This window comes from Gambusia affinis, linkage group LG13, assembly GCF_019740435.1.
Source record: "Gambusia affinis linkage group LG13, SWU_Gaff_1.0, whole genome shotgun sequence".
NCBI classification, from domain to species: domain Eukaryota; kingdom Metazoa; phylum Chordata; class Actinopteri; order Cyprinodontiformes; family Poeciliidae; genus Gambusia; species Gambusia affinis.
In genome coordinates this window covers 18533620-18559480 of record NC_057880.1, presented here as the reverse complement: position 1 = coordinate 18559480, position 25861 = coordinate 18533620, and the positions used below count along the sequence as shown (strand labels likewise).

General features: G+C 38.9%; 1 protein-coding gene across 4 annotated transcripts in view; it reads right to left on the bottom strand.

Annotated features, from left to right (window-relative positions):
• Positions 1 to 405: 405 nt before the first annotated feature.
• Positions 406 to 25861, bottom strand: part of micu1 (mitochondrial calcium uptake 1) — a 38235-nt gene continuing 12779 nt past the window's right edge. The window contains exons 5-14 of one of the 4 annotated variants that reach the window (XM_044137217.1): positions 23731 to 23774; positions 20980 to 20991; positions 13917 to 13922; positions 13100 to 13214; positions 11327 to 11409; positions 10476 to 10676; positions 7813 to 7950; positions 5299 to 5407; positions 2063 to 2152; positions 406 to 1095 (exon numbers count right to left, since the gene is read on the bottom strand). In XM_044137217.1, the coding sequence (XP_043993152.1) occupies positions 935 to 1095; positions 2063 to 2152; positions 5299 to 5407; positions 7813 to 7950; positions 10476 to 10676; positions 11327 to 11409; positions 13100 to 13214; positions 13917 to 13922; positions 20980 to 20991; positions 23731 to 23774 (959 nt within the window). In that variant the 3' untranslated portion in view covers positions 406 to 934. The remainder of the gene's footprint in view (positions 1096 to 2062; positions 2153 to 5298; positions 5408 to 7812; positions 7951 to 10475; positions 10677 to 11326; positions 11410 to 13099; positions 13215 to 13916; positions 13923 to 20979; positions 20992 to 23730; positions 23775 to 25861) is intronic. The other 3 variants (XM_044137218.1, XM_044137219.1, XM_044137220.1) reach the window with 3 other exon arrangements.

Below are 25861 nucleotides of genomic sequence, written 5' to 3'. Positions count from 1 at the left end.
GAGGTTCTTGAACCTAATCTCCTGCCTAGCAATCACTCCTGAGCACCACTTCCACCGCCTGTCAGCGGTAAAACATGCAAGAGAGAGAGCAGAGCGGTTTGTTTCAGGCCGATGGTGCGTGTGTGTGAGGAAGCTGCAGGACAATCTTTTAATGGGCAGCAGAGGCCGAGGACTGCCCATCCTTTTCCATTTCAATTAGACAAAACTGCTGACCGTTTCCACACACACATCCATCGCTTTTATGTTTCTGAATGTATGAGTTGGCAGATGTGTTCAAAACACAAAATTTCACATAAACATGTTATAGTACACTCCATTACGCGTGACGAATGATTCCTGATATTGGTGCCGTTAATCTTTTACTGAGCTTTCCCTAAAATTCAGACTGAAAAGAAGAACGACACATTTACATTATGAAAAAAAAAATCTTTAATAGGGTTTTCTTTGAAGATTTATCTTTAGAGAAAAAGAAGTATGTTCTTTATTGGACAAACTGGTGAGGAATATTAAGATAGAAGCTGTGGGACTTGATTCGCTTTGTGCAAAACAAACTGAGCGGTTGGTGTCAGTCCTGAACAAAAAAACTGGGTAAAAACAAAACTTACTTCCCATTTACTCTTAATTGCAATCAAAAAGAAAACAAAACAGTTGCTTTTAGTGTTTTTAAGTCAGATAATTAAAAAGATTGAATATGGAAAAAAATAAGCAGAAACTTTGCAATATTCTGAAAAATATAAGTACAATGCAATGCCTCAGAAAGGCACAAGAGCAGGAGCCGTTCAGTCATGGTGGGTTAATAGCTTGAAGTACAGCAGCATGCAGTAATGACTGATGATTGCCCTCAGAGCTGCAGCTATACTGAGTTAATGTCGATTCTCCTGAACAAGAGCGTCTTTGTCTCTCGCCACACAAAACGCCTCTGAAATGGTGTCCATTACGTCTTCGGAGCGGCGAAGTCCCAGGCGGTGTCCTGGGCGCACTTCCACATGGCGCGGACCAGTCGGGTGAAGCCCATGTCTTTGGGTTTCTCCAACCCACGCATCAGCCGCTGCTTCATGATGGCGATGAACTCCTTGTTGCTAAGCTCCCCGTTCCCTGGAGGAGGGAGAGGTTGCAGACGGACAGGGGGAGGGAGGTGATGAAATAATGAAGGAAGGGGAAGTAAGAGGAGGGGGAGAGGACTTCCAATTTTCTCAACTCTAGAGGCGATACAACACGGAAAATATCCACACCCTTTGAACAGCACAACATTTTGTCAAACTGCAACGTATTCTTTTCAAATTTTATCACAAAGTCGTGAATAATTGCAAAATGATAAATGTAAAAATAACATCCAGAAAACTGCAGCCCTATAGTGAAACATGGTGGTAGGCCCATCATACTGAGGGAATACTGTTCTCCAGTAGAGACCAGAAGAATATTTTTTAGACGTTTGGGAATGAGAGATGGGTCATTGTGTTCTTTTGGGTCAGATCTGGATTCTACCTGGGAAGTGTCATGGAGGCCGTTTTGCTTCAGTATCTTTCTTATGGTTAAACCATGAAAAGTGAACTTGACTGAGGGAAGTGAGACCCTGCAGAGCTGGAGATATTGTTGGAGAAATTTTGTTAGATTGCAACTCCTGGGAAGGTTCATTGCTTTTCCATGTTTTCTCTGTGGATAAAGGCTTCCACTGGAGTCCCATTTCCAGACTGAAAGATGTCAATTACTGCGTTTCTCATCTGTTAATTTCTTCAGACTGATGTATGAGGTGTGGCTTTTTGAGATCTTTTGGCCTACTCCATGATGTGAAAATGGATATAATTGTTGAATCCACAGGTCTGGTCATAATAAAGGGTGTGGCTCGTGACATTGAACCAATATTATTCAGAGTTAATTCAGTTAATTTTCTACACAAGGTTGATTTGGATACCTGCTACCCGTTAAAATATGCTAACACTGTAATGTGACTGAAATGTGAAATGCTCCGATGACTTCAGTTTCTTCATATCTAGAGGGACTATATGCTGTGTTTAATTATCTCCAGTGGAGGGATACAATAATGAGACTGTCGTGTACTTACCGTCGCAGTCGAAGAGAGCAAACACGACGTCGCACACGTGATCCGACAGCTCCACCTTGGCAACGGTGCGGGCCACCTGCTTCATGGTAACTGAGAGGGGGAGAGATTTCACAGTAACAAAGGTCTGAGCGAGCTCACACAGAGAGCATTGTGTACACATGTCAAACTGCAGTGGATCAATACTAGGCAGGTTTTTCCATTCAGCAGAGAGACAGGAGAGAGGCTGAGAATGGGGAGTATCGGGAGAAAAGAAAGATGGAGGCTGAGGAGATAAAGGTGTTTGGGATTAGAAGCTAATGAGAAACCGGCATGTGGTCCCCTGTAAAAGTAGTTTTAATTATGTTGGAAAATTATGCGATTAATAAAAAAAGAGCAAAAAAATATGCATAATTTTCAATATTTTCTACAAATAAAAGTACCCCTTCACTTTAATACTTCTAAATATTATCATTTTCAACCTATTGCCTTTTTATGTTGCCTGATTATTATAAAGAGGCCAGCTGTGGTGGCACTAGGACTATTACTCGAATAATCTATCAATTATTATGATGACTAATCGTCTAATTGCATAAAAAAATTGTCTTGTTCTGTTGTATCTGCTTAAGCTAGTTATTACTGTCAGGTAGCAGCATTATGCTTTGGGAATGCTTTTCTTCAGAAATCACAGGGAAGCTCAGAAAGGAGTGCTTACACAAATTATACTCTGTGGCCTAGTAAAAGCCTAAAGTCAAATGTAGAATGGAGGAATGAATTACAAATGACATTGTACCTGGAAAAGGAAGGATACAATAAATTGTAATCTTCCTTCCACATTACAATGACGCACTAGCTTGTGTGAGTCTGTCACATAAAATTAATATTTCTGCAAGCCAATGTAATTAGTGAAATAAAATTATGAAAAAGGTCCATCATAATGGAAAAAAAGTCAAAGCAAATGGTGAAATATAAACCTGAGACAAATCCCACCAAGAAGCCCATTAGTGGCCTTCTTTTGTACCTTTCAGAGAGCCATTGTGCAGTTCCTCACTTAACGCCCACATAGGAGAGAGCGAGCAGGGAAAGGGTGTGAAATTGTTGGATTTGAGAGTGAGATTAGAGAGATGAAAGCAAAAAGAAGAAACAGGAAAAAAAAAAACAGATATAGAAAAGCAGCAAACGATCTGAGAGCTCCTGTAGGCGGGAACAGCAGGGAGTCGGTTTTAGAATGGACAACAGAGGGGAGAAGATAAGTTGCAGACTCATGCCTGGCAGCAGGTTGATGGTTTCAGACAGACGTTGGTGAGACAATGTGAATCCCAACTGTGGCACATCGGCTTAGACTCCTCACCACGTTAACGCAGCTGTTGCTGCTTCATCAGTGAGTAGATGTGCAGACAGAAAACATAAGGAGGTTTATTTATTGTCTCCTGACAATAAACGTAGGAGACAATAAATCATCAAACAGTTTCCATATTAGAAAGCTGCAGATCCTCAGGTGTTGATGTCAAACTGTTCTTATTAGCATGTAATAATAAAAAAAGTTAAGAAATTCAAATAACCTAATCAGTGATGAGAATCTCTGCTAAAGATGAAGAAAAATCTTTCAGCATCCACAAATACCGTTATTTGAAAAATAACGGTTTAATAAAATTACTGGTGCTATAAATATTTGCACCCTAACGCCAGCAGGGCAGCACTTCTCCTTGAAGATTTCCCAAGGTAGAGCAAACAGAGAGAGGGATGATTCCTCACCAATCCTTTCTGCTTCTCTCCTCTCTTCATGAGTTTAACAGGATTTATATCTGAGGACTGAGAAAGGTTAGCTTTGTGTCCGGTGAACCATCCATGTAAATATGGACATATGTTTTGGATCATTATCCAGCGGAAAGAGCAACTGATGACCCATTCCTGGTTTTCTAGCAGAGGTCACAGGTTTTTATGTTTTTTCATTGAGGTTCATGATGCAGTGCATTTTCTAAAGGTCTCCAGTTAAAGCAAAGTGAGTAGTGAACCCAAGAGAAATGTGTATGATTAAAAAAACCTGACGTGGGTGTAACAAGTACATTTTTGGGGAAGTCTCCTCCTCTCTGTCTTTCCTGTGCTGCTACTCATTTAAAAGCTGCTTTGTCATGGCTTCTTCTCTTAATTCTGTTGCTGCAAAATAAAGGCTTCAATTAAAAAAATACTTTATCCCAAAAAGAAATTAAATGGTGTTGTAACTCGTATCATCCAAGTATCTTCAGAGTCACTGTGGAAGGTGATGCTGTGGGCAGGAAGGACCTCCCCTAGCAGTCAGTCTTGCAACAAATGTGAAGAAGCCTCTGTCTGAGGACTGTTGCTGACAACCTAACATCTCAATTTCAATGCAGCAGAGAAGATATTCTTCAGTTCCATGTCCTGGATGAAACCGTCAGTTGTTAGCAAGTACTGCTAATGCATTGGCAAGTACTGCTAACAACTGACTTCCTTTTGCCGATCCTCTTTAAATCTTTGATCACACGGTTAGAAAGCCGCGTATAAACACTAAGTCGTGGATTTGAACTTTTCCCATATGATAGATGGAAAAAATGAGATTTGAACTTCCTCTTTCTCTTTCTGCTCTGCTGCCATGCCGTCGTATGAAACTGTGTCTTTTTCCAAGTTGGGGCATCTGTGTCGGGTCATGTTTAGACCGTAGACAAACAAGAAGTCATTGTTTTTTTAAGTTGATGAAACTTTCTAGAAACATTTAATTCGTGATCAAAGAATGCTAATTAAAAAGGCTTCAGTTACATCTATTTTAAACGGACTGTGGTAATGTGGTGTAAACCCTGCACTAAATAAATGTGCCCTTGATTGAAGTATATAAACCTATTTTTTATGCGTGAGATTAATAAACGCAACAAGAGATTAATTTATTTAACATTTTTAAACATCCTTAGCAGGAGTACTCCTGGTATTTTCTGAGGGAGATCACATATTTATGCCTCAGCATTGACCCCCTCCACTGTGCAACGACCCATGAGGATGCCGCCATGTGAGGGTTGGAATCAGTAGCCTGTACTGCAGGAAGTCATCTGTCATGTGTGCATAAGCAGGTCCTGGATTTAAATGTGCTCACAGCCACAGTCTTAAAGAGAGAAGTGGTAGATAAGCAGATGGATAGAGTGAGGGGTGGGAATGAAGCCAAGCTGAGAGTAGATTTGGTTTGCAGGGTTCTAACATCTCAGCGGGTAATAGTCGTAACAAATGGATCAGTTAAAGCGAGGGGGGCGTACCTTTATCTATTGAAGCTCCAGCCATGTGGTAGAAACTAAGTGCTGTGTCCACATCGTTCACGTTCTTTAGAAAGGTAAAGAAATTCTCCACCTCCTCAAAAGTGATTCCCTGTGTAGAAAAAAAAGAAGAAAAAAACAGGGAAGGAAAAAGTTTAGTCTGGCCAAAAAGCAAGAAAACCTGCCACTAGCTGTCACAATACTATTGCAACTGTAACAGAGAGCAGCTCTGCGGTGTGACACAAGTGACAAGAGGAAGCGGGCAGAAGCTTTAGACACACATGGATGATCAGCGCGCGGCGAACGGACAGGAGAACAGACGGTGTTAAACACACGTGCATACAAACACAAACCCCCAGAATCACCACCAGACAGCTGCTGCTCTGGAGTTCATTTGCAAAGAAAAGCAAGCAGCTGCTTTTCGGCAACATATTCTGGTTTTCATTATTTTTTTGTTTACTTCATGGGTTAGTGGAAATCTGAACGCCAAACAGCAGAATGAGAGAGGCTAAGTGATGAAAGAGGAGAACAGAGACAGTTGCTGTGCAATCTTTAATTCCTTAGAGGGAGACAAAGCAAGGATTCATCTTTTTCATGAGTTGGAGGACTGCTCTGTTTATGGCTGAATTTCTCTGGGCAACACAGAGACATACAGGACACACAACCGTTCACACACACACACTCACACCTAGGGAGAATTTAGAGAGACCAATTAACCTGACAGTCATGTTTTTGGACTGTGGGAGGAAGCCGGAGAACCCGGAGAGAACCCACGCATGCACAGGGAGAACATGCAAACTCCATGCAGAAAGATCCCCGGGCCGGGAATCAAACCCAGGACCTCCTTACTGCAAGGCAACAGCTCTTCATCAATAACATTTAGGGCAAATTTGTTGATTATTTGTTTTGGATTAACTTTATTTATCTTAATAATAAATGTATATTTTTTCGTACAGTTTTGGCTTAATTACTGTACTGACTCTGTTGTTCTTTCCTCAAATTGCCTTTTTAAATCTGTATACTCCAGGTAACAATTAAATGATTACAAAATTAGTTGACGATCGTTTCAATAATCAATTCATTAGGATTAATCTAATTACTCGTTTCAGCCCTACATCCCAGCTATATTTTAGTTTTCATGTTGCGGTTTTAGATGTTTGTTTGGATTCAATAATGAAATATTTTCACATGTCCAGCTTTCCAGCAGACATTCAAAGGTTTTGGCTCAGAACCTTAAAAAAACTATTTGAAATGGTGACCCAAAGTTTGACAGCCACTCCCTGAAGGGTAAATTGTACTCTGTTTTGGTTGTTTTCTTTGAAATAAAAAGATTTTATCTTGCAGCTTTTGTTCAGACAGACTAAAAATACAGAACACTGCTTTGTTTTTGTTCCCTTTTCTAAGATAATTTCAGTACTTCTCCATCAGACATGCCTCATCCTGCCTCTCTCTGGCATGTGGTTTTCAATATTTCACCGTGATGTTTGCCAGGTTTAGCTTCTAAACCTGGCAAACATCACACTTTTGTTTTACATCCTGAAAGTGCAACACTTTCCGGATTAAGATGACTGATGAGCTCATTAGCCTACATAGGAGCTAGTACGAAAGCCAATACAAAACAGAAGACACAAATTTGTTTTAATTTTCATTTTCTTTCCTGCTTTTAGTGCCTAAAGCAATGTGTCTGGGAGCGGTGAAAGAAAGTTGGGAGCGGTGAAAGAAAGTTGGCGCCAGCGAAAAAAGTTACAGCCTCCTTTCTGGAGCATCAACTTAAATCAAACTAAAAGAAAGCGACTGAAAGAGAAATATTAAAGAAGCCGAACAAAGTCTGAAACGGTTGGAGTCTGTGGAGACTGAGATCCCAGAGAAGCTCAAAGATGGATGAAATGTTGGCTTTTTCTACGCAATGACAGCTCTTTCTCTGATCAAAGCTAAACAGTGTTGACCAGGTGGATGATGACTGGAGTAGAAAATGTTATCATTTCTTACTTTTTACCTTGCCGTTCACAAACACAGCTGACCAGAAGATTCTAAACGTTTCTTTCATGTTTGTCTAATATTGTTAAATCCAGGAGAGTTGAGGTGAGACATTTGCAGACATGCATCATCAATTTTGGTTGACAACGCATCTGAACTGCCTCGTTGGGTGAAAAATTCAAGGAGAAACTTGAGTTTTAATTTATAGTTGGTTTTCTCTAATGCCTGGGCCACAATAATACACACAGTCTCAGATTTAGTTTGCGTCTTGACTTTTAATTGTTTTTTTCTGTGAACTAATTTGTCTTGTCTAAATGTGGGTAGCTGATTATTAGAGTGAAGCTTGAAGGTATTCCTTTTGAAGCAGGGACTTCGTTTTTCCTAACCATGGCGATGTGAAGCTTGCTTTAATGTGGATGGTGACGTTGATGTTGTGTGGCAGTTTTCAGTTCACGGATTTGGTGAAATGAGATTCATGCACAATAAAGTACAATAAACCTGATTATCTCTGACTGCAGATAAACAAAAAGACTGCTCCACCTGCGCATCCTTAAACATCTTCTTCAAGCCCTTTTGCATCTGCTTGAGTTTCCGTGACTGGACGCCACTGTACGCCAGCAGCATCCCTCCAAACTGCCTCTCCGTGATCCTGCCGTCCACCGGGTCGTTCCTCTCAAACTGTGGAGACAGACAGATAGGAAATGAGCGTTCCCCAGAGGGACTGACAGATTACTATGAGCAGGATAGCGTGGGGGAGGACGGGGAACAATAAATACTGGAGTCAGGCTTCAAGTTGAATCTTGTTTAGAGACATTAAAGCTGAATGTGCTTTATGCTAACCATGTTTCACTGGATGACTTAACAACATTGGGTTTTGGTGGAGCCGAACGAGATTTGATGTTGTTTGACAGCATAAATGCTCTCTCACATGTTTCCCTCTGGATGTGATGACCTCTGGAAATTTGCTGCACTTCTAGCATTATTAAGCTGCTGTTGTTCATGCAGCCAGAAAAGATTCCTTAAAGAGAAAGAGACCAGAAACCTGGTCATTATTAAAAGCATCCCGGTAGACTACCTCTATAGATAAAATGTTGTCCTTCTGTGATTTTAGTTTATTTAGTAAAACAATCAGGTCAGTATGTTAGGGTTGCAAATAATGATTATTTTATCAATTATTAATCAAACAAGCTGACACATTCTACTGATTTTTCATCTTATCCTTTTTTGTACAATATTAGAAATACATTAAAAATGCAAAAAAAAAAAAAAATAATAATAATAATAATAATTCAGATAATACTGTCCTTCCAGTGAATATTTTTATGTGACCTTTTTTATACAAATTGTCTAATTTACAAGAGAGTCTTGTTTTGATAAAAATGACTGCAATAAACCAAGAAATTAAGAAATTTGATTCAATTAAATATGCTAATGAAATACAAGCTTAAAAAAAGCAAGTTTCAAAAGAAGATTTTCCTTTTTGTCTGCAAAGAAATATGCAGGTGAAGCTAAAACTATCATTATTTCAATAATTGATTTATCTCGATTAATCCCACAGATCATTTCAGCACTATGACATTGTGTACAGAAAATGTCACATCGATTGTTTTCCTCTTCCTCGTCTCTTATTACCTTGAAGTTTTGGGAAACTGCCAGTCAACAGAAAACCTGACATGGACTGAAAGCTTTTGAATACTGAAGCCAGCCAATTAATTTAATCCCCAAACAAAACCAGTCTACCAGGGCTGAGAAAACTATGTCTGAATCTATTGGAAACACGTCAGTCTCGTGTTTGTAATTTTACTCGCTATTTGTTCATCAGCCTGGGCGCTTGAAATGTTGACAGCATGCCTGCATGGCCAACACTGATTGCCTGTTATTGCTCTAACTACATTTCTGCTAGGAAAAGACACTGGTTTTCTTTGGTGTTTTGCTGCTTAAACATTAAAACCTTTGTTGAACCCTCTGATTCAATCTCAGCATTCGTTCTTCTTTCATAGGAGCCTGTCAGAATGCCAGATCTTAACGCGGTAATATTTGGCACCTCTTTGTTGCAGCAGTTCTTGAAATTAGTCCGATTTAGTTCTGGATATTCCCAAACTTTCATTTTCTTCTATTAAGTTCTCTGAACTTGTCAAACCCAAAACTCAAACAGACAACTCTTAGCGGTGGATCACTCGGCTCGTGCGTCGATGAAGAACGCAGCTAGCTGCGAGAACTAATGTGATTTGCAGGACACATATATCATATATCATATCACACATATATCTATATCAGGGGCCTGAAACATTTACAATCCAAATTGTAATTTTCCTAATTCCTCTGAACTAAACTTTGTTTAGAGCTGCAAAACTTTCACAACCCTTCAAAAAATTGAAGGGTTGTGAAAGGGCAAAAAAATTTTTTGCAGACCCCAGATCGAGATTCCAGCTTGGGATTGATAAGGTGCTAAAAACTGAAATCCATCTTCCTATATACAGCTGACAACTAAAGGTTTTAGTTATTGGTGTTTGAAACTTTAATTTCTAGTTCTTGTTGGGATGCAGATGGGCAAATGTAAAAAAAAATGCACTAGATCAGCTGAATGTGTAAACTTTTCAGAGAAAAAAATGTAAGATCCCCAACAGGTACAAAAACTTCATCCATCCATCCATCCATTTTCTGAACACCCTTCGTCCCTAATGGGGTCGGGAGGGTTGCTGCTGCCTATCTCCAGCTACGTTCTGGGCGAGAGGCGGGGTTCACCATGAACAGGTCGCCAGTCTGTCGCAGGGCAATAGAGACATACAGGACACACAACCACTCACACACACACTCACACACCTAGGGAGAATTTAGAGAGACCAATTAACCTGACAGTCATGTTTTTGGACTGTGGGAGGAAGCCGGAGAACCCAGAGAGAACCCACGCATGCACAGGGAGAACATGTAAACTCCATGCAGAAAGACCCCAGGCCGGGAATCGAACCCAGAACCTTCTTGCTGCAAGGCAACAGGTCTACCAACTGCGCCACTGTGCAGCCCAGGTACAAAAACTTTTGGTGAGTAATTCTTACTGGATGTGCTCAACAGAAATATCACAGTTATACATCACTGTCAGTGTCTACCAGGAGCCGGTGTGCTGTTACTGATAAAAAAAGATCAACCTGGAGCAAATTTTATTGATACATAAAAGCTATGCCTTTAATTTCCTTTTTTATTACCTCTAGTTTGAGCACATCGTGTTGCAGTTTCCTCTGAAACTCCAGAAAGCTGCCAATAGTGAGTTTTCCCTTGAGGTCCTCTCCAAAGAAATAAGTGGTGAGAGCAGAGCTGCAGCCGGCCGTTTTCAGAGTGTTTCCTGTGGTGGAGCGGTCACGGTGCCGCATGCCCATGCTGGTCTGGGATCGAATGATGCTCTGGACCTGAACACGAAAGATGTCACAAGATACTAGACTGGCGACGCACTGAGGAATCAGTTGGGGGTAGGAGTTGGTGTATTTATGTTTTAAATCCTTTAGTGTTAAGAATCTATACCGTCTAAAAAATCAGAAGCAGACAACACTGTTTCAGTAGCTTCTTTAACTGTGCTAGCCTAAGATGCTAAGTACTGTTCAAAACACACAACATGACATCAACTCTTCTTCTAATGTAAAACATTAATGAATGCTTAGAGCAGGATGAATATTAAAAATTAGGGATGCATGATATATCTGAACTAACTTTGATATCCATCAGATATTGTAATTTTTCAACATATCGGTATTGGGCCGATAACTAAAACTAAGCCGATATTAACAACCAATATTTGTTTCCATCTTGTTGCTGTTAAATTAGTAAATATTTCTTTGTATCCCTTGTAAAAATATCTTGAATGCTGTTTTTGCAGAAATCTGGATACAGACACTGACTTATAGCACATAATTCCTCTAATTTATTTATTTATTTGTCTAACTTAATTTTACTGGAGATCAGTCCCAACTCTATTCCATGTCAGTGTTTTACAGTTCAAATTTGACAATTTTTGCTGAGTATTCGAACGTTTCCCAATTTCTTCTGCTGTTAACAGTCTGACCTGTTCAAACTCCTCCAGGTCCACTTCTCCATCGCCATTCAGGTCAAACATCTTGAAAGCAATCTCAAAGTTCCTCTGGGGAGCTGGACATGGCGGAGCATGAAGACACATAAAGAGATACGCTCTTAAATCAGCGCAGCACAATATGAAGAGAGGAGCAGCAAAAAGTAATGACATATTTACTACGGAGCAGCTCGTTTGATCACACCACAGGGGATGGGCTTTGGGTCAAACATACAGACAATAAACATTCCTCTAAGCACCAAACAAAAACGGCCCAATTAACCTCTCTGTCTGCCGGTAGTGGTGCTGCTGCAATATACAACGCTGAGAAAAATGTTTGCTCCTTACAGACATATTGTGTTATACGACAGAAAACATATTCAAGAAAACGTACTGGCTTAATGCTCAAATCAAATCCTCTAAACAGTTAATGTTTTAATTTCCTAAAATTACTGCTGTTGCTGCAGCATCACAGGCTCTCAGGTCACCAATTCCCACATGTAAAATGAACCTGCAGCTGCCAGGATGATGATTGGTTTGAATTATGGTGCATAAGCCCCAGATGAACACCCAGGTAAACGATTTCAGCATCTTAACAGGGATCCTGTGGGACTCTAGATGCATTTGATTCCTAAGCAGACGCCCCAAAGGTGGCTTATAATCTGACCTTTAGCAGACAAAGGCTGCTTTGCACAAAAATCCTACAGATATAAAACAGCTGAATGTAATTTAAGTCTGTAGATTTAAAGGACAGATTTAATTTATTTAATATGAATGACTAAGATGGAATAATTTTTTGCAAAAAGCATCCATCATAGGTTTACTTTTAAATATAAAATGGATTGCAACCTGTCTAGTTCCCCACATTTCTCCTTAAAAATGACTCAGCCTGAGACGTTCTTCATACAAACAGATTATAATAAATGAACTAGCTAAACTAAAAATGTAAATTTAACAACCTTCAAGAGGAGGGATGGATGTCAAATTTTTAATACTATTAGCTGAAATACCCAGAGCAGAAACATTATCATGCAACTTCAGCTTTTGTTTGCTTCAGCTGCTAATTTTAAAGAAACTGTCCAGCTGAACACACAGGAAAACTGACAGAGGATACACAAACAGAGCTGACCAAACTAACATCATCTTACTGGAAAAGGTCAGCTTTCATAATGAGTCTCTTCTGCCGCATTATAGAAGCAGAAACGACGCAGGTCTTGCAAAAGTATTGACACCCTTTTAACCTTTTCACATTTTGCTCCATTGCAACCAGAAACATCAATGAATGTATTTGGGATTTTATGCCTGAGCAACATTTTATTAGGGCATGATTGTGAAGTAGGAGATGATTTACACTCTTCTTTTGTAAAGAGGAATCTGAATTGTGGCATGCTTTTTGTTTTAAGACCCCTTTTTCTTTGATACCCCTAAATAAACTCCAGTGTAATCAATTCCCGTGCATGCAATAACTTAAAATCTGAAAAGTGTAGAATGAATGTATAAACAACAAACAGAGTGAAAAACTCTATTTTCATTTCAGGCAGACACAATCTTCGTAGGAATATCAGAGTACAAAGGACTGAAAAACTCTGTCACACTTTTCCACTTGTAGAATTATTTGTTACCTAATTTATGCACAAATTCTTATAAAGTACATGAAAATCTGGTTGGAATATAGCAAAATGTGGAATGATGGCATTTGGCGAATACTTTTGAAAGCCTCTGTGAACTTGTCACCCACAGACAAAGTGAACAGATTAGCAAAATACTTACTGGACAGCACTGTAGTGAGGAAAATGTAGTCAGAAAAGGAGATAAGACCACATTCTCCTAATGTGTAAAATATGCTGTCCTCATCTGCAAACTTCTCTCTCTCCTGGGCAATTTTCTGCTCATCCAGGTCAGGACAGGAAAAAAAGGGGGGAACAAAGTTACAAACAGCACAATCTTTGCAAATTCTGAAGCAATGGTGTGTTTCAGAGTTGAAACAGATAGCATGTACAGTACGCAATGGACAGATAAGCATTGTTATTTTTTCCCCACGCACATAAATAAATAAATAAAAAGTCACAATGCACATAAGGGTTAATTACATCCAGACGGATTATGACAGGAGTCATGCAACTGCTGCATACATTTGAAGCCATTCAGATGGGTGAGTATGACATCGAAAAACAATTAGTGAGTGGTCAGGTCGGGCTGGAGACACATTATCCACCAGAGGCGTTACTCACAGTGTGAAGGTGACATAAAAAACAGGGGGAAACATCATGAGAGACTGTAGCACAAACACACAGTTTTAATTAACCATCTCTGAAACCCGACTCAAACAGAAAACATGTTAATGTAAGACCCTACACACAGAGATGCTCAGCTGACCTGATATTTACCAGTCAGCGTGTGTGTGTGTGTATATTAACAGCATTGCATGAAAGTTCTTTATTAACATGCACACACTCAGAGAAAGACTTGAAAGACAGAAGTGGGGCGCTCCACCACACAGAAGGACAGAGCATGCCTAGTGGAGGAGAGACGGCAGGGTGCGGTGGGTGGAAGGATGTGGGGCCACACTGAGCCCTCGTGGAGTTACCTCCGTCTGCAAACGGGTCCATTTCAGAGGAGGAGGAGGAGGGAGGACAAACAACTGTTAGAGAACATTGTGGCCTCTGCTGTGTTTAGCAGGGCCTTGGATGACAAAATCACATATGTGGCATTCACAGAGTCACACAGACAACCATCAGACATCAATGTAACCAATACAAGAGCACTGGTGGAGGCCACTCAAAGTTAGGCGTTTAAATATGTCTTATCCTGATGGAGCAGAAGTATGATGGGAGAGTCAGAAAAATCCTAAACCCGCTTTCTTTAAAACAAGCAAGTTTGTGAAAAAGTTCTTCACAAGTCAGCGCTGTGGTAGTTTTCTTTCAAGGTGTCAAAAGGGTTAAAAATCAGTCGTCGGCCATTACAGCAGTTTTAATCTTGAATGTCAACATGGACCCAAATTTTTACATCAGGGCATCCATAGTTACAACAAATTTCAATGTATTTTATTTGGATTTTATGCAAATATGTAATTCAATTGTGAAGCAGAAGGAAAATAATATTTTTTTATGTTTAACAAAAAGTGTTTCATTTGTTTCCATTTAGCCACCTTAACAGACACATGCCCTTAAATAAAGGCATATATCTGATCAATTGCAAACAACAGCCTTCAGAAGTCCACTACTTAGTAATTAGAATTAGCTGGTGTGTAATTTAACCTTAGCATAATTACAGCTGTAATGTGACGTGCTCAGTGTTTTGTTAGAGAAGATTAGAGAACAAACTGCATCATTATTAGGACCAAGGAACACATCACATGGATTTGGGAGGTAGGTGTGGAGAAGCTTTCAAACATTAGAAGGGCCTAGCTAAAGGCCACACTGTAATACAATTGAGATTTTCTTAACATGACTCAATTGATGTCAACAGGTATTTTCCATATTTTTTATATATTTTTTGTGAACAGTGAAAAATCATGGATATTTTTCCCTCGACTTCACAATGATGCACAACTTTGTGTCAGTCCACCATATAAAAGCCCATTAAATATAATAATATATGATCGGTAATGTGAAAAAATAGCTCAGCACTGCATGTTTGTTTCATCTGAAATAAATCAAAGTGATGAAGCACTAATCAGTGTTATTTCCCAAGCTGAATGCTGATTAAATCCTGGATAACGCAAATTCCACGTCCCCACTTCCAGCACTTTAGAAAAACATAAATAAATGCTTAAAATTGAGTGGTGCCCCATTCACAACATAATAATTAATTCACAGTCTGTCCCCAAGAACCAACTCCCTCCTTGTAACATACAGAATGCCCAGTGGCTGCTAAAGACAATCAAATTACAGTTAACAAGAATAAACTCTTAATTTAAGTCCAGTCTGACTTTGGCAAGTCAGCAATGGAGGGACATAAAAGAGCAGATTTTACTGTGACATGTATTATTAATGCCATCTACATTAGCCATATTGGAGGAGGAGGAGGGAGTGTGGGGGCAAACAGGAGGTAAGAGAAAGAATGTTATCATTGGAGCGGTGCTTGCATCTGATGGAGAATGAAAGAGAAATATATCAGATGTCCTAAAGGTCACAGACACAGAGAACAATTCAGAAAGGAGTAAAACCAGAAAGAGCAGAGAGAGGTAGTATTTGTAATAAAGGAACTGAAAGGAAGCCGTCTTGGTTTGTGTGTTAATGCCGGACCAAAAAACCAAAAGGGCAAACAAACAAGCATTGCTCCAGTAGAAAGGTATCCTACATACAGCCGCAAATACCCAGAGACACACTGTGCCTCGTTATTATTACCATTATCAGAACTGAGGCACAGAACATATTAAATATAATAGCTTACTTTCCCCCTGGCCTGAGTCAAGGACAAAAACAGCCCCACAGAACAGCCTAACTCACCTTGACAAAAAGCAAATGCTATAAAGCTCAAAGAGAAGGAGCAAATGGCATATTTATCTGGTAAAATAAGAAATCTTGCACCAGTTCAGGGCCAAACAAACTTGCAAACTCTCAGAGATCTTCCTTTACCTTTCCTTTTAAGATCCCAATCTATTCTCTCTCTTACACAGAGAGCTGGGAACACACATCAAGCTATGCATCATATTTATCATTGGCAAGCTATATAAAAGCACCATTATGCAGCAGTAAATGTAAAGATGCTTTCCAGCCTTTCATAGTGGAACTGGAGTAAAAATAACAGTAAGCTCTAACTGCTGATTTGAACCTATTTGAAGTTCATTTCATCTACAGGATTGGTATTTTTATTCAGAATTTGTTGCTATGAAACTGGACTCGTTCCTTCAGCAGCGGTAAGGCTGCCTGGCTCACATGCATCAGTTATTTCTATTTGGTCAACACATACTCCAAAGGCCTTTTGGTTGATTGTCATCATATTTAGCAAACTGGAGAGAGTTAGCATGGCAAATTTTGGAAAGCAACCCTTAAATTCAAAGCATAGCTGCTGTGAAAAAATTAGGCTCTAGAACACCAAAATTCAATATAATAATGTAATTATCACAAATTTTGCCAAAAACTAACCCTGAGCCTACATTTTCTTTTAAAGCCACTGATACTATAATGTCTGAAAGAGGTGATAAATTACTGTAGAGAGTCAGTGTCACTTTTGATTGTGTGGTGTCTGAATAAATCCTCAGGGATGGTGATGCGCCTCATACATCTCTTCACATGCCAGCTAAGTTATAGCCAAGTCCACCAGCTGCACACAGATGAATAACTGAGCTGGCCCACTAGCATGTGAGATGAGGCAGAAACATAGTGCTGACAGAGCTGTTGGCTGAACTCTGAGCTCTGCTGGAGGTTGGACAGTGAAATGTACTGCTGTCATATAGACACACAGAGAGGGTGAAAGGTTTGGCCGGGTCTAATCTTTCCACTGAATGTCAGCACATTAGGCCCCATCCGGCCAAGATTCAAGAGGAAAAGGAAAGAAACAAACGAGGCTCATGTGAGACTGGATGAATGTCTTAGGACTTAGACATGCCATTTGCCACATTGATGTCATACTAGACAATGAGGCTATAAGACTCCACCTTTACTGCACACCAGGGCATCTGGCCAGGGTGCCAATGGCTGCTTAAACTTGGCCTTCAATGTATGTAGAGACTGCAGTGCTTTGTCACAGATAAGATCTGCGGCCAACACTGCAGCAGCTCAGTAGAAGAGCAGACAAGAAACTGAAAGAATGAAGGAAGGACAGGCTAATCTTTGCTTAATTTGAAACGTTATTATTCGGGTTTTCTCAGTGGTTTTAGATGCAAGTTGAAATAACCTGCTAAACTGGAGTATATGCAGAAATGAGTCCAACTGGATCAACATATACAGCATGAGTCCCAGAACAAAATGACTGAAGGATGTAGTGAATAAAAAGGCTATAAATCAGAATCAGCACCTGTATGTCCCCTGTGCCACTCTGTGTGATGTGTTAGCTTAAGGGTTTCTGTCACTTTATCCGGTACAATACAATACACAGGTTTCAGGGGAAACATAATTCAGAATGACTTGCTTGAGGCTAAAGGTGACCGTTGTCTGACTTGGATATTTCTGGACTGTGGCTCAAACTGTGGCTGACTGTGTGACAGAAAAGCTAGAAAGTGTGCTGAAAAACACTAAAGGAAAACCATGAAGCATCTTTCACCAACTTAAACATCAAAAGTCAACATTTACTAATGCATACTGGTGCATGGTATCAAATTGGGATCAATTGAGACCACTGTTTGTAAGTGAACAGATTGGTGTGTGTGCAGGGTAAATTAATGCATTCACTCTCCACCTCTAATCCCTGGGGTAAATGGAGAGCAGGTGCTATGCTAATAACTCTTGATTACTCAGGGAGCACATTTTGAAAAATGGCTCCTTATGTGGAACACTTATCAACAAATTTTATTTGCTTGAGAAAGTGAAGTGTCTTATCACAAAACAGACAGGAAGGTTAGAGAAAGACAGAACGTTAAACCAAACACTGTGGAAAAGCAGTGCCATGAAAAGTTCTTCAGCCTTGCAGATTTAGTGTTTTTTGCATTTGTTTTATATCATCAAACACATTTTAACATCAAATAACCCGAGCAAATACAAACCATATTTTTCAAAAGATCATTTCATTTATCAATGTAACAATAAAACTATTCAAAATATGACTGTAGGTGAAAAAGTAAGTTAATTACAATTTTAGCAGCAATAACATGAAAATAAATAAAAAAGTTTGCAGTAACTGGAATAACTATTTTTTACATCACTGTGGATAAATTTTGACTCATTTTTCAAACAATTGTGGAGGGTTTTCATGTTCTCATCTGATCCATCAGACCGTCACACTACCACCATCATTCTTGATTTTCCAAAATTCAGATTTACCCCAAATGTGATGAGACACACACTCAAATCAATCTCCACTTCTCTCTCATCAATTCATAGAATAGTTAACCTAAAGTCTTGGGAATTATCAGAATATTTTTTGGTCTTTATGTGTTTTTTTGGTCAGAAGTGTTTTCAATCTGGGAACTCCGAGACAGCTGACTTGTTAGCCAAGCTTCTTTCTTATTGTTGAGTGATGAACACCAACTTCAAATCAGGTAAATGCAATCTGCTAGCATGTTAAGCTATTGCTTGGGCTTCTATTGTGCTCTTCTAGATTAATTGATGTGCTCAGAGTTTTCTTCATTTAAGGGTTGGAGTCCCAAATCCTCAAAAATGGATTTTAAACTATTTCTTAACTGATAGATGTAAGAAATTGTGATTCTAATCTGAGTTTGGAACATGACGTGTTGGTTTCTGAAATATTTTAGCCTACTGGATCTTGTCAGACAGGTCCTGTTGAGTGGGTTTCTTTATTGTGTAGGTCAGGCAGTAATCAGGTCTTGCAGGAAACTTTCTGAAAACATTATTTTGCATTTACTTAGGTTATCCTTGTCTAACTTGAAATATGTTTGATGATCAAAAACATAACAAATCTGAAATGGGAAAATGTGTTTTTCAGACCCATGTACACATATTTTAAAATAAAAATAAAGCTGTCATGATCAAAGTGCTTTCCTGGAAGCTCCCTGTGAAATCAGAAAAGGTCAGCATGACATGAGTTGATGTAAAAAGAGGCTCGTTTCCCATCCAAACTCCACCGGAGTGACAGCAGTGGATTCTCCATCTTAGCAGGTCACACTGAAAACAGTTTAGCTCCACAAAGAAAAATACAGAAAACCATGGCATGAACACTGGGAAATGTTTTTTAGATGAACAGACCAAGTCCTGGTTTCAAGAGCTCTGAACCATGCTATACAAAAAAAAAAAAGAAAAAAAAATCTCATGCAGGAATGACATCTCAACAATCCAGAGGATGGATTTGTGAAGGCTCGCAAGCACATCAAAACAGCCTTGACATTTGCTAACAAAGCAGTTTCCTAGATCCAAACCCACGCCGCGATGCCGCGATGCCACCATGCGCAGGAAGGAGGCTCCACCACTGGCTACTTTCCTCTGAGGCACAGGCAAAAAGAGCAGTGCATGCTGGAGAGAACAGCTGGAGCACCAAAGCGTGTGGAAACTAGAGCTGATACTTCTGAGAGGAAATGACAGAATGAGGAGAAAAGGTGCGTTTCCAAAGCAAGACAGAGGGAGTACAGGGGAACAGCACAGCTATGATCTACCATCGACTTTATGAATTAGTCATTTTTAGCTGCTCTTTGCATCTCAGCTCGCAAGGATTGACTTTTTTCATAAAGTTCAACTACCGTATACACCTAAATGAAACACACTTTAAGGGAGTGACCGCTATCATGTAAATTATGTAGCAGTGCTGCAGCGTTTAATAATCCCTGCAGAGGCAAAGTATAGTCCTCACTTTCAATAATTCAGCAGGGCAGGTATGGCACGCAGCCGCCTGGAACAAGCTAAACAAAAGGGCACCTGGAAGGTCGCCAGCACAATGTCAAAGAACAATGCAAAGCCTCATGCAGGCGCACATATGGTGGGGAGTACAGCCACTTCACTGGACGGCACCGCCTATTCTTCTCATGGTGAACAGGTTACAACCTGGCCTTTGCTGCGCTCGCCTTATCTTCTCATTACCTACACTGACAGAGGTATTCTGACCAGGAAGCAGGTCTAATCATTCTGCAGATAAAGCAGTAGGTCAAAGTTCTCCTTATTCAGTATAATTGATCATGGGGTGCTTATACAAAGTATTCACGCCCCTGGGATCAGCAACACTAAAAGTGTTACTTTTACTGTTGCTGCTCCCAAATTATGGAACAATTTTCTGTTACATATTTGAAGTGACCGTTTCTTGCCCACTTTTAAAACATGTTTTTATTGTTTGGCTTTTAACACATGTTGAGACTTTAGCTCTTACTTCCCTTATAACATTTTATTCTCCTATTTCTATATGATGTAAGCAGCTACAGAGTCCTTATATGTAATGCTAATGCACAAGACCTTTGAGAGCATTTTTAAGACTTTCCCTCCAATAATTATTTTTACCCTTTAAAATAAAATACTTTATTTCAGCATCTTACATTGAATTTATATAGAAATCCAATATTTACAGCACTAAATCAGTGGAGAAAAAAAATACCGCATAAAAAAATTATAGTTTTTTTTATAAAATTCCCCAGTCAAACTTATCAGAAGGAGTTTGTCTTCTATGACATTTCACAAAGTTGGAGCACACAAAGAGGAACATCTATGACCATTTCTCTTAGAACAATCGAGATTATCCTTATATACATATTTTAAGTTGCAACCCAGTCTTTCATGGTTGGAAAAAAATAAAAATAAATGCACTATCTGGCTGCAGTCCTGTCCAAAGTAACCATAAACTAAAGTGAACTCATAATCTGCCGCAGTCTTACACTTGCTGAAGCTGAGATTTGCTAAAAAGAAAAAAAGCACTTATTCAGCTGTTCCCCTGAACTAATAAAAGTGAGACGCTACACTCTTCATCGTATCAAAGGTGTGAGTAATTAAAAGAAGAGGAAGTTCAGGCTACGAGGAGGAAAAGTACACAGGAGTAAGAGTGGAGAAGTGGTGACTACAAAGTGCAGTTATTCATTCAGATGCAACACATGCTGCCCGGCACACACCCCATACCTGCCAGAAGTCCTGCAGAGAGGGAGGGACAGAGCGACACAGAGACGAGGACGGAGGGAGGGAGGGAGGGAGACAGAGGAGAATTAGAAGAGGTGAAGAACCGGACAAGGGGAGGGGAGTTCATGGGTGGAGATTGGGGTAATCAGTAGGCAGTATGATTTGAAGCAGAGAAAAATGTGTGGGGTGGTTGAGAGATTTGGAACCAAGGATGACAATTTTTATAAGGGAGGGAGGAGAGGAAAATATGGAGGGGGAGGCATCATTTTGGGGGGGATGAGAGAGGGTGGCTGATTAGAGCAGGGGAGAGTAATCAACAGTGAACAAAAGCAACACGTGTTCACATTAGTGTTTCTGGCAGCTGAAAGCTGGGACAAACCAAGACGGTGGTAGAGAAAAATCCCCTTAACAGCTGAGAGCAGCACAACAATTTATGATCACATAAAATTCCATTTATAAAGAGAAAGATAAACACAAATGGGGACAAAATATCCAGCTCATGATGCTAATTTTTTATTCAGACTGATCATAAAACGAAATGATCAGTAGCTAAACATTATTTATAGTCTGCACTTATAGACTATAAATGTTCCATAAGATGGAGAATAGTTGGCTAAAAGCATTTTTAAATTCAACCATAAAAAAGTCAGAGAGGGGCAGGTGCACCTAAATAACTTTTATCATGAACTATAAAATCAATCGCTTCCAGCCAATCAATAAAAAAGTGAAAATTGAATTGACAAATTTCAATTGCACAGATTCATTATGCAACAAGTGACATATTTTTGATGATTATGGCTAACAAGTAATGAAAAGCCCCAAACAAAATAAAATTTTTCCATGAGACCAAACACAGAGAAGTGTTGTTCATGTTACGTTCTACATATTCATGGTATTATACAGTAGATGGACATCGTTTTCAGAAGGCTGACATTTCTGCATTAAACGTTTAATATTCAAATTTTCAGAGAAACAAAAATGTGGGTCTCAGTAGCTGCTACATAAATAAACAAGCAAAATAAAACACAATATGTGATGTACCTATGAGGTTTACTTTTTCAAAGTTAATTACAGAAATTAAATAGAAATATTGAGTCACCTTTAAAGCTTACATAGATGAATTGTGACAAAGTATTTCAGAATGAAAGCAATATTCACTAGGTTGCATTTTAAATTACTATATTTTAACATTTAAGGCTTTTAATGAACATGAGATTTATTTATTTTTTGGCCAAAGCATTTTTAAATGCAGCCACCAAAAGGACAAAGAGGCTACTCAAAAAGAAAGCTCTTGTTCTACTCACATGACCATGACATCAACTTTAGCGTCTGTTTACCACTCCACCCCGAGCTACAGCCTCTTTTTCTCCTCCTTTATCTTCAAACCTCATTTACTCACTACTGATGTTCCACCATCGGCTATTCAGAGTCTAATGTCTTGGCTTTTTTATGATATTGCTTTTTTGGCAGATGATCACACTGCTTTATTTTTCATCCAACTAGTTAGAAGAGCTCATAAAGCTGCAGAGGAATCACGTGTCACTCTGAGCAGCCGGGGTGGGTGCAGCGGGTCACAACGGGAAAGAAACACTCGGGGTCCCTCTGGTCATGGCAGCAAATTCTCCTGGGTCAACCAAAGCTAAATACGGCACCACAGTAAAAGCCATGTGTCTGGAGATTTGCAAGGCAAATAAAAGAGACATGTGGACTTGAGATAAGGACAGCATTTACATAAGGGCTGTAAATGAAAATTTTGATTTTTGGCACTCCTCAGAATTAACACCTTGCTTTTTTGACCGGTGTACGCCACAAGCTCTTTAGACATACATTTTAAATAAGGGTAATTTGAAGTTTCATCAAATACAGAAGAAAACAAACATGGGTCTTGTCAAAGACACTGACTCTTTAGGGCTTAGTGGGGTTCATCATTATGGAGATTAGGAGCAGATTTATTCCAGCCCAAAGGCTGATAAATTTCATAATGAGATTGGCAACTATAATCTTCACACTTATGATTCTCCATTATGAAATGAATAAGGATGGGCAGCTCCTGGCTTGGAGAAAAACTCATTTATATCTATGACGGCATTAAAAAAAAAAAAGAAGAAAAAGGTCACAACTCAAAATCAAAGAAAGCTGTAATGGTTATAATTATGGAAATGGTGACTCATAGTCATGATTTTTTTCTTAATGATGGTAAATAGAAAAAAGTATATTGTTTTTGAGGCCTGATATTCAGTCATTCTGTTGGCAAGATGAGACAGCTACAGACCCCATTGAACTTCTTCACATTGTTTTTGTAAATAAACAAACTTATATATTCTTACAACAACACTAGCATATTTATGAAGTGGTAGAAATTGTATGAGGTACACTTTGTATTTGTATTTCAGCTGCACATTTTTGTGGCATGTTTCTGCATTTTTAGTCCATCTTTCATCACTGTTCAGGCTGAATGTTTAGGAGTATCAGAGTAAAGGGGTTGAATATAAATGCAGAACACAATTTTCAAACTTTTTAAATAAAAAAACTCATTATTTTCTATCTGCCAGATATGTAACATGACAAAAAAACCAATGGGAAAAAGTTCAAGAGGTCTAAATACTTAGCAAGGTGCTTGGCCCTTTGTCAAAAAGCGTAGTTAATAACACAAAGAACTTAAGTAGCTAAAATGTACATTGAAATAGAATATTAATGATTGAATTATATATACATATATATATTTTTTCCATAAAAAAGACTGATGCTTCTTACCTTCCCATCATAGCGTTTCACAATGAACTGATCCAGGCCAAGATCTGAAGATGACACATAAAACAAAGACGTGCAAATTATCAGAAACAGTCTAAAAATAGATATTAGAAAAAATAACACAGCAGACTGAAGCTAGGAGACAATGCAGTGTTGTTACTGGACCTCCTGTGATCAATGACCCACAATGGAGATGGATAATAGTCATTAATAAGTCATTTCTACTGCTCCAATTCTTCAAAATAAACAGTCTTCTGCATTCAACTTTTACTATCCTGATGATTAAAAGTTACATGTAGTGGTTAGAATGACAAATATGGGATTTAAAATAAGCACTTAGAAAGTATCTCTGGACATGATAAGGGAGATATCCAGGTTTTATTCAAATTTTGGGCTATCTTAAAAATATATCCAACAATAGAAATAACAAATTGTGTAAACAAAACATTTTGAAGCCTCTACTGTTTATCTGCACGTAAACACGCTGGTTATTGAAAAAGGAAATGCTTAAAATAAGAGAAGAGCTTTAGATCTGGAATCCTCATTTCAACTAGAAAAAATTTAACTGTGGTCAGAAACATACAGATAATTGTTTCCATGGAAATGGAAACATCCCATGGAATAGTGATAAATCCAATGGCATGATGGTGCCACCAGCATTTTTCACAGTGGTCTTGATCTGCTCAGGGTTGTTTCCAGAGTCATTTGGAAAAGTGACATTTTATAGTTTTTAGACCAGAAAACCTTTCACATGTTTACTGTGTCCACAAAATGATTTCTGGCAAACTGCAATAAGAAATCTTTTCCCAACAATTAAAAATATCTTACTGCTCTTCCATAAATGCCAGATATGTGGCATGCATGATTAACTGCTTGTCTAAGTTACCAAGAAGCTTTTAGCTATTTCTCTAATTTATGTTCTCCCTGTGCAGCCTGGCTTTTTCAGATGGACGGCCATTTCTTGGTTAAAGATCTTCAAAGCTTTAGTATTATTTTATAACCTAACCCAGCTTGAACTCCTTTACTGATGTTTGAACTTGTTCATTAATGTTCTCCAACAAACTTCTTGGGCTTTCGCAGACCAACTGTCTTTATACTAGGATTACATCACACATAGCACTTACAAATTAAGAGATTTATGAAGGTAATGGATTTATTCAGTGGTAAAAAGAGTAAAGAAGGTTGAATATGTACACCTCATGTTCCAGATTTTACTGAGAGTCATTATAGAAACCACAGATAATTATTTCTTTGAAGTCACAATTAAGTGTTTCTTTAACTTTGTACATCACAAAGAATCTCAATAATATATATATAAAAATTAGTGGTTGTACTACTACAGTTTTTTGTTATAGTAGTACAACTACTTCACAAGTAGTAGTTGCGAAGTAGTTGCAACTATTTTGCAAGTATTAAATAAGTAGTATTAGTACTTCCTTGCGAAGCTTTAATACTTTCCCAAGGAATCATATTTGGAGAAAATTCTCCAAATTTGTATTTGTATAAGAAAATTCACGTTATGTTTCACTGAATAAAACCTCACATGGTTCTTTCTCTTTCTGCTGAAAAACAAAACAATAGAAGCAGAATAAAGTCGGTCATCTGAAGCTCAGATCTCATTATCATTTCTCTACAAAATGTATGCTTTGGACATATTTGGGTTATGGGCCAAGAGAAGCCGAGAGTGAGATGATTGCTTATAATGAAGCTTTGTAAACTATAGCCTTTTCTAATCCTCGGAGAGCTGCAGTACCACAAACCAAGGAAGAAAGGTATTAGATCCAACTACTGAAGTTTAATAAGAAGCCAAGCTAGGAGAAGCCTTGAATGTGATTAGAAGATGAAGGTGGTGGAGTGAGGAAGGTCAGCGTAAACGTGTCAGGCCGTGGTATGTCCTTATTAAGAGGTCTTGGATGTTTTTTTCTGCGAATGAATCCTCCTAGGGTAACAATACTCACATGCTGTGAAATTCCACAGCAAAATGCATGATCCAATCGCATCTCATAAAATGTCACTCAAATCCAACACAGGTTTTGCATTGAATAGTAAGCACGTGTGGCGCTGAAACATGTGTTAATGTTCGGCTTCCCGTGGCTAAAGATCAAATCTCTCTCACTGGGTGTCCGCTCAACGC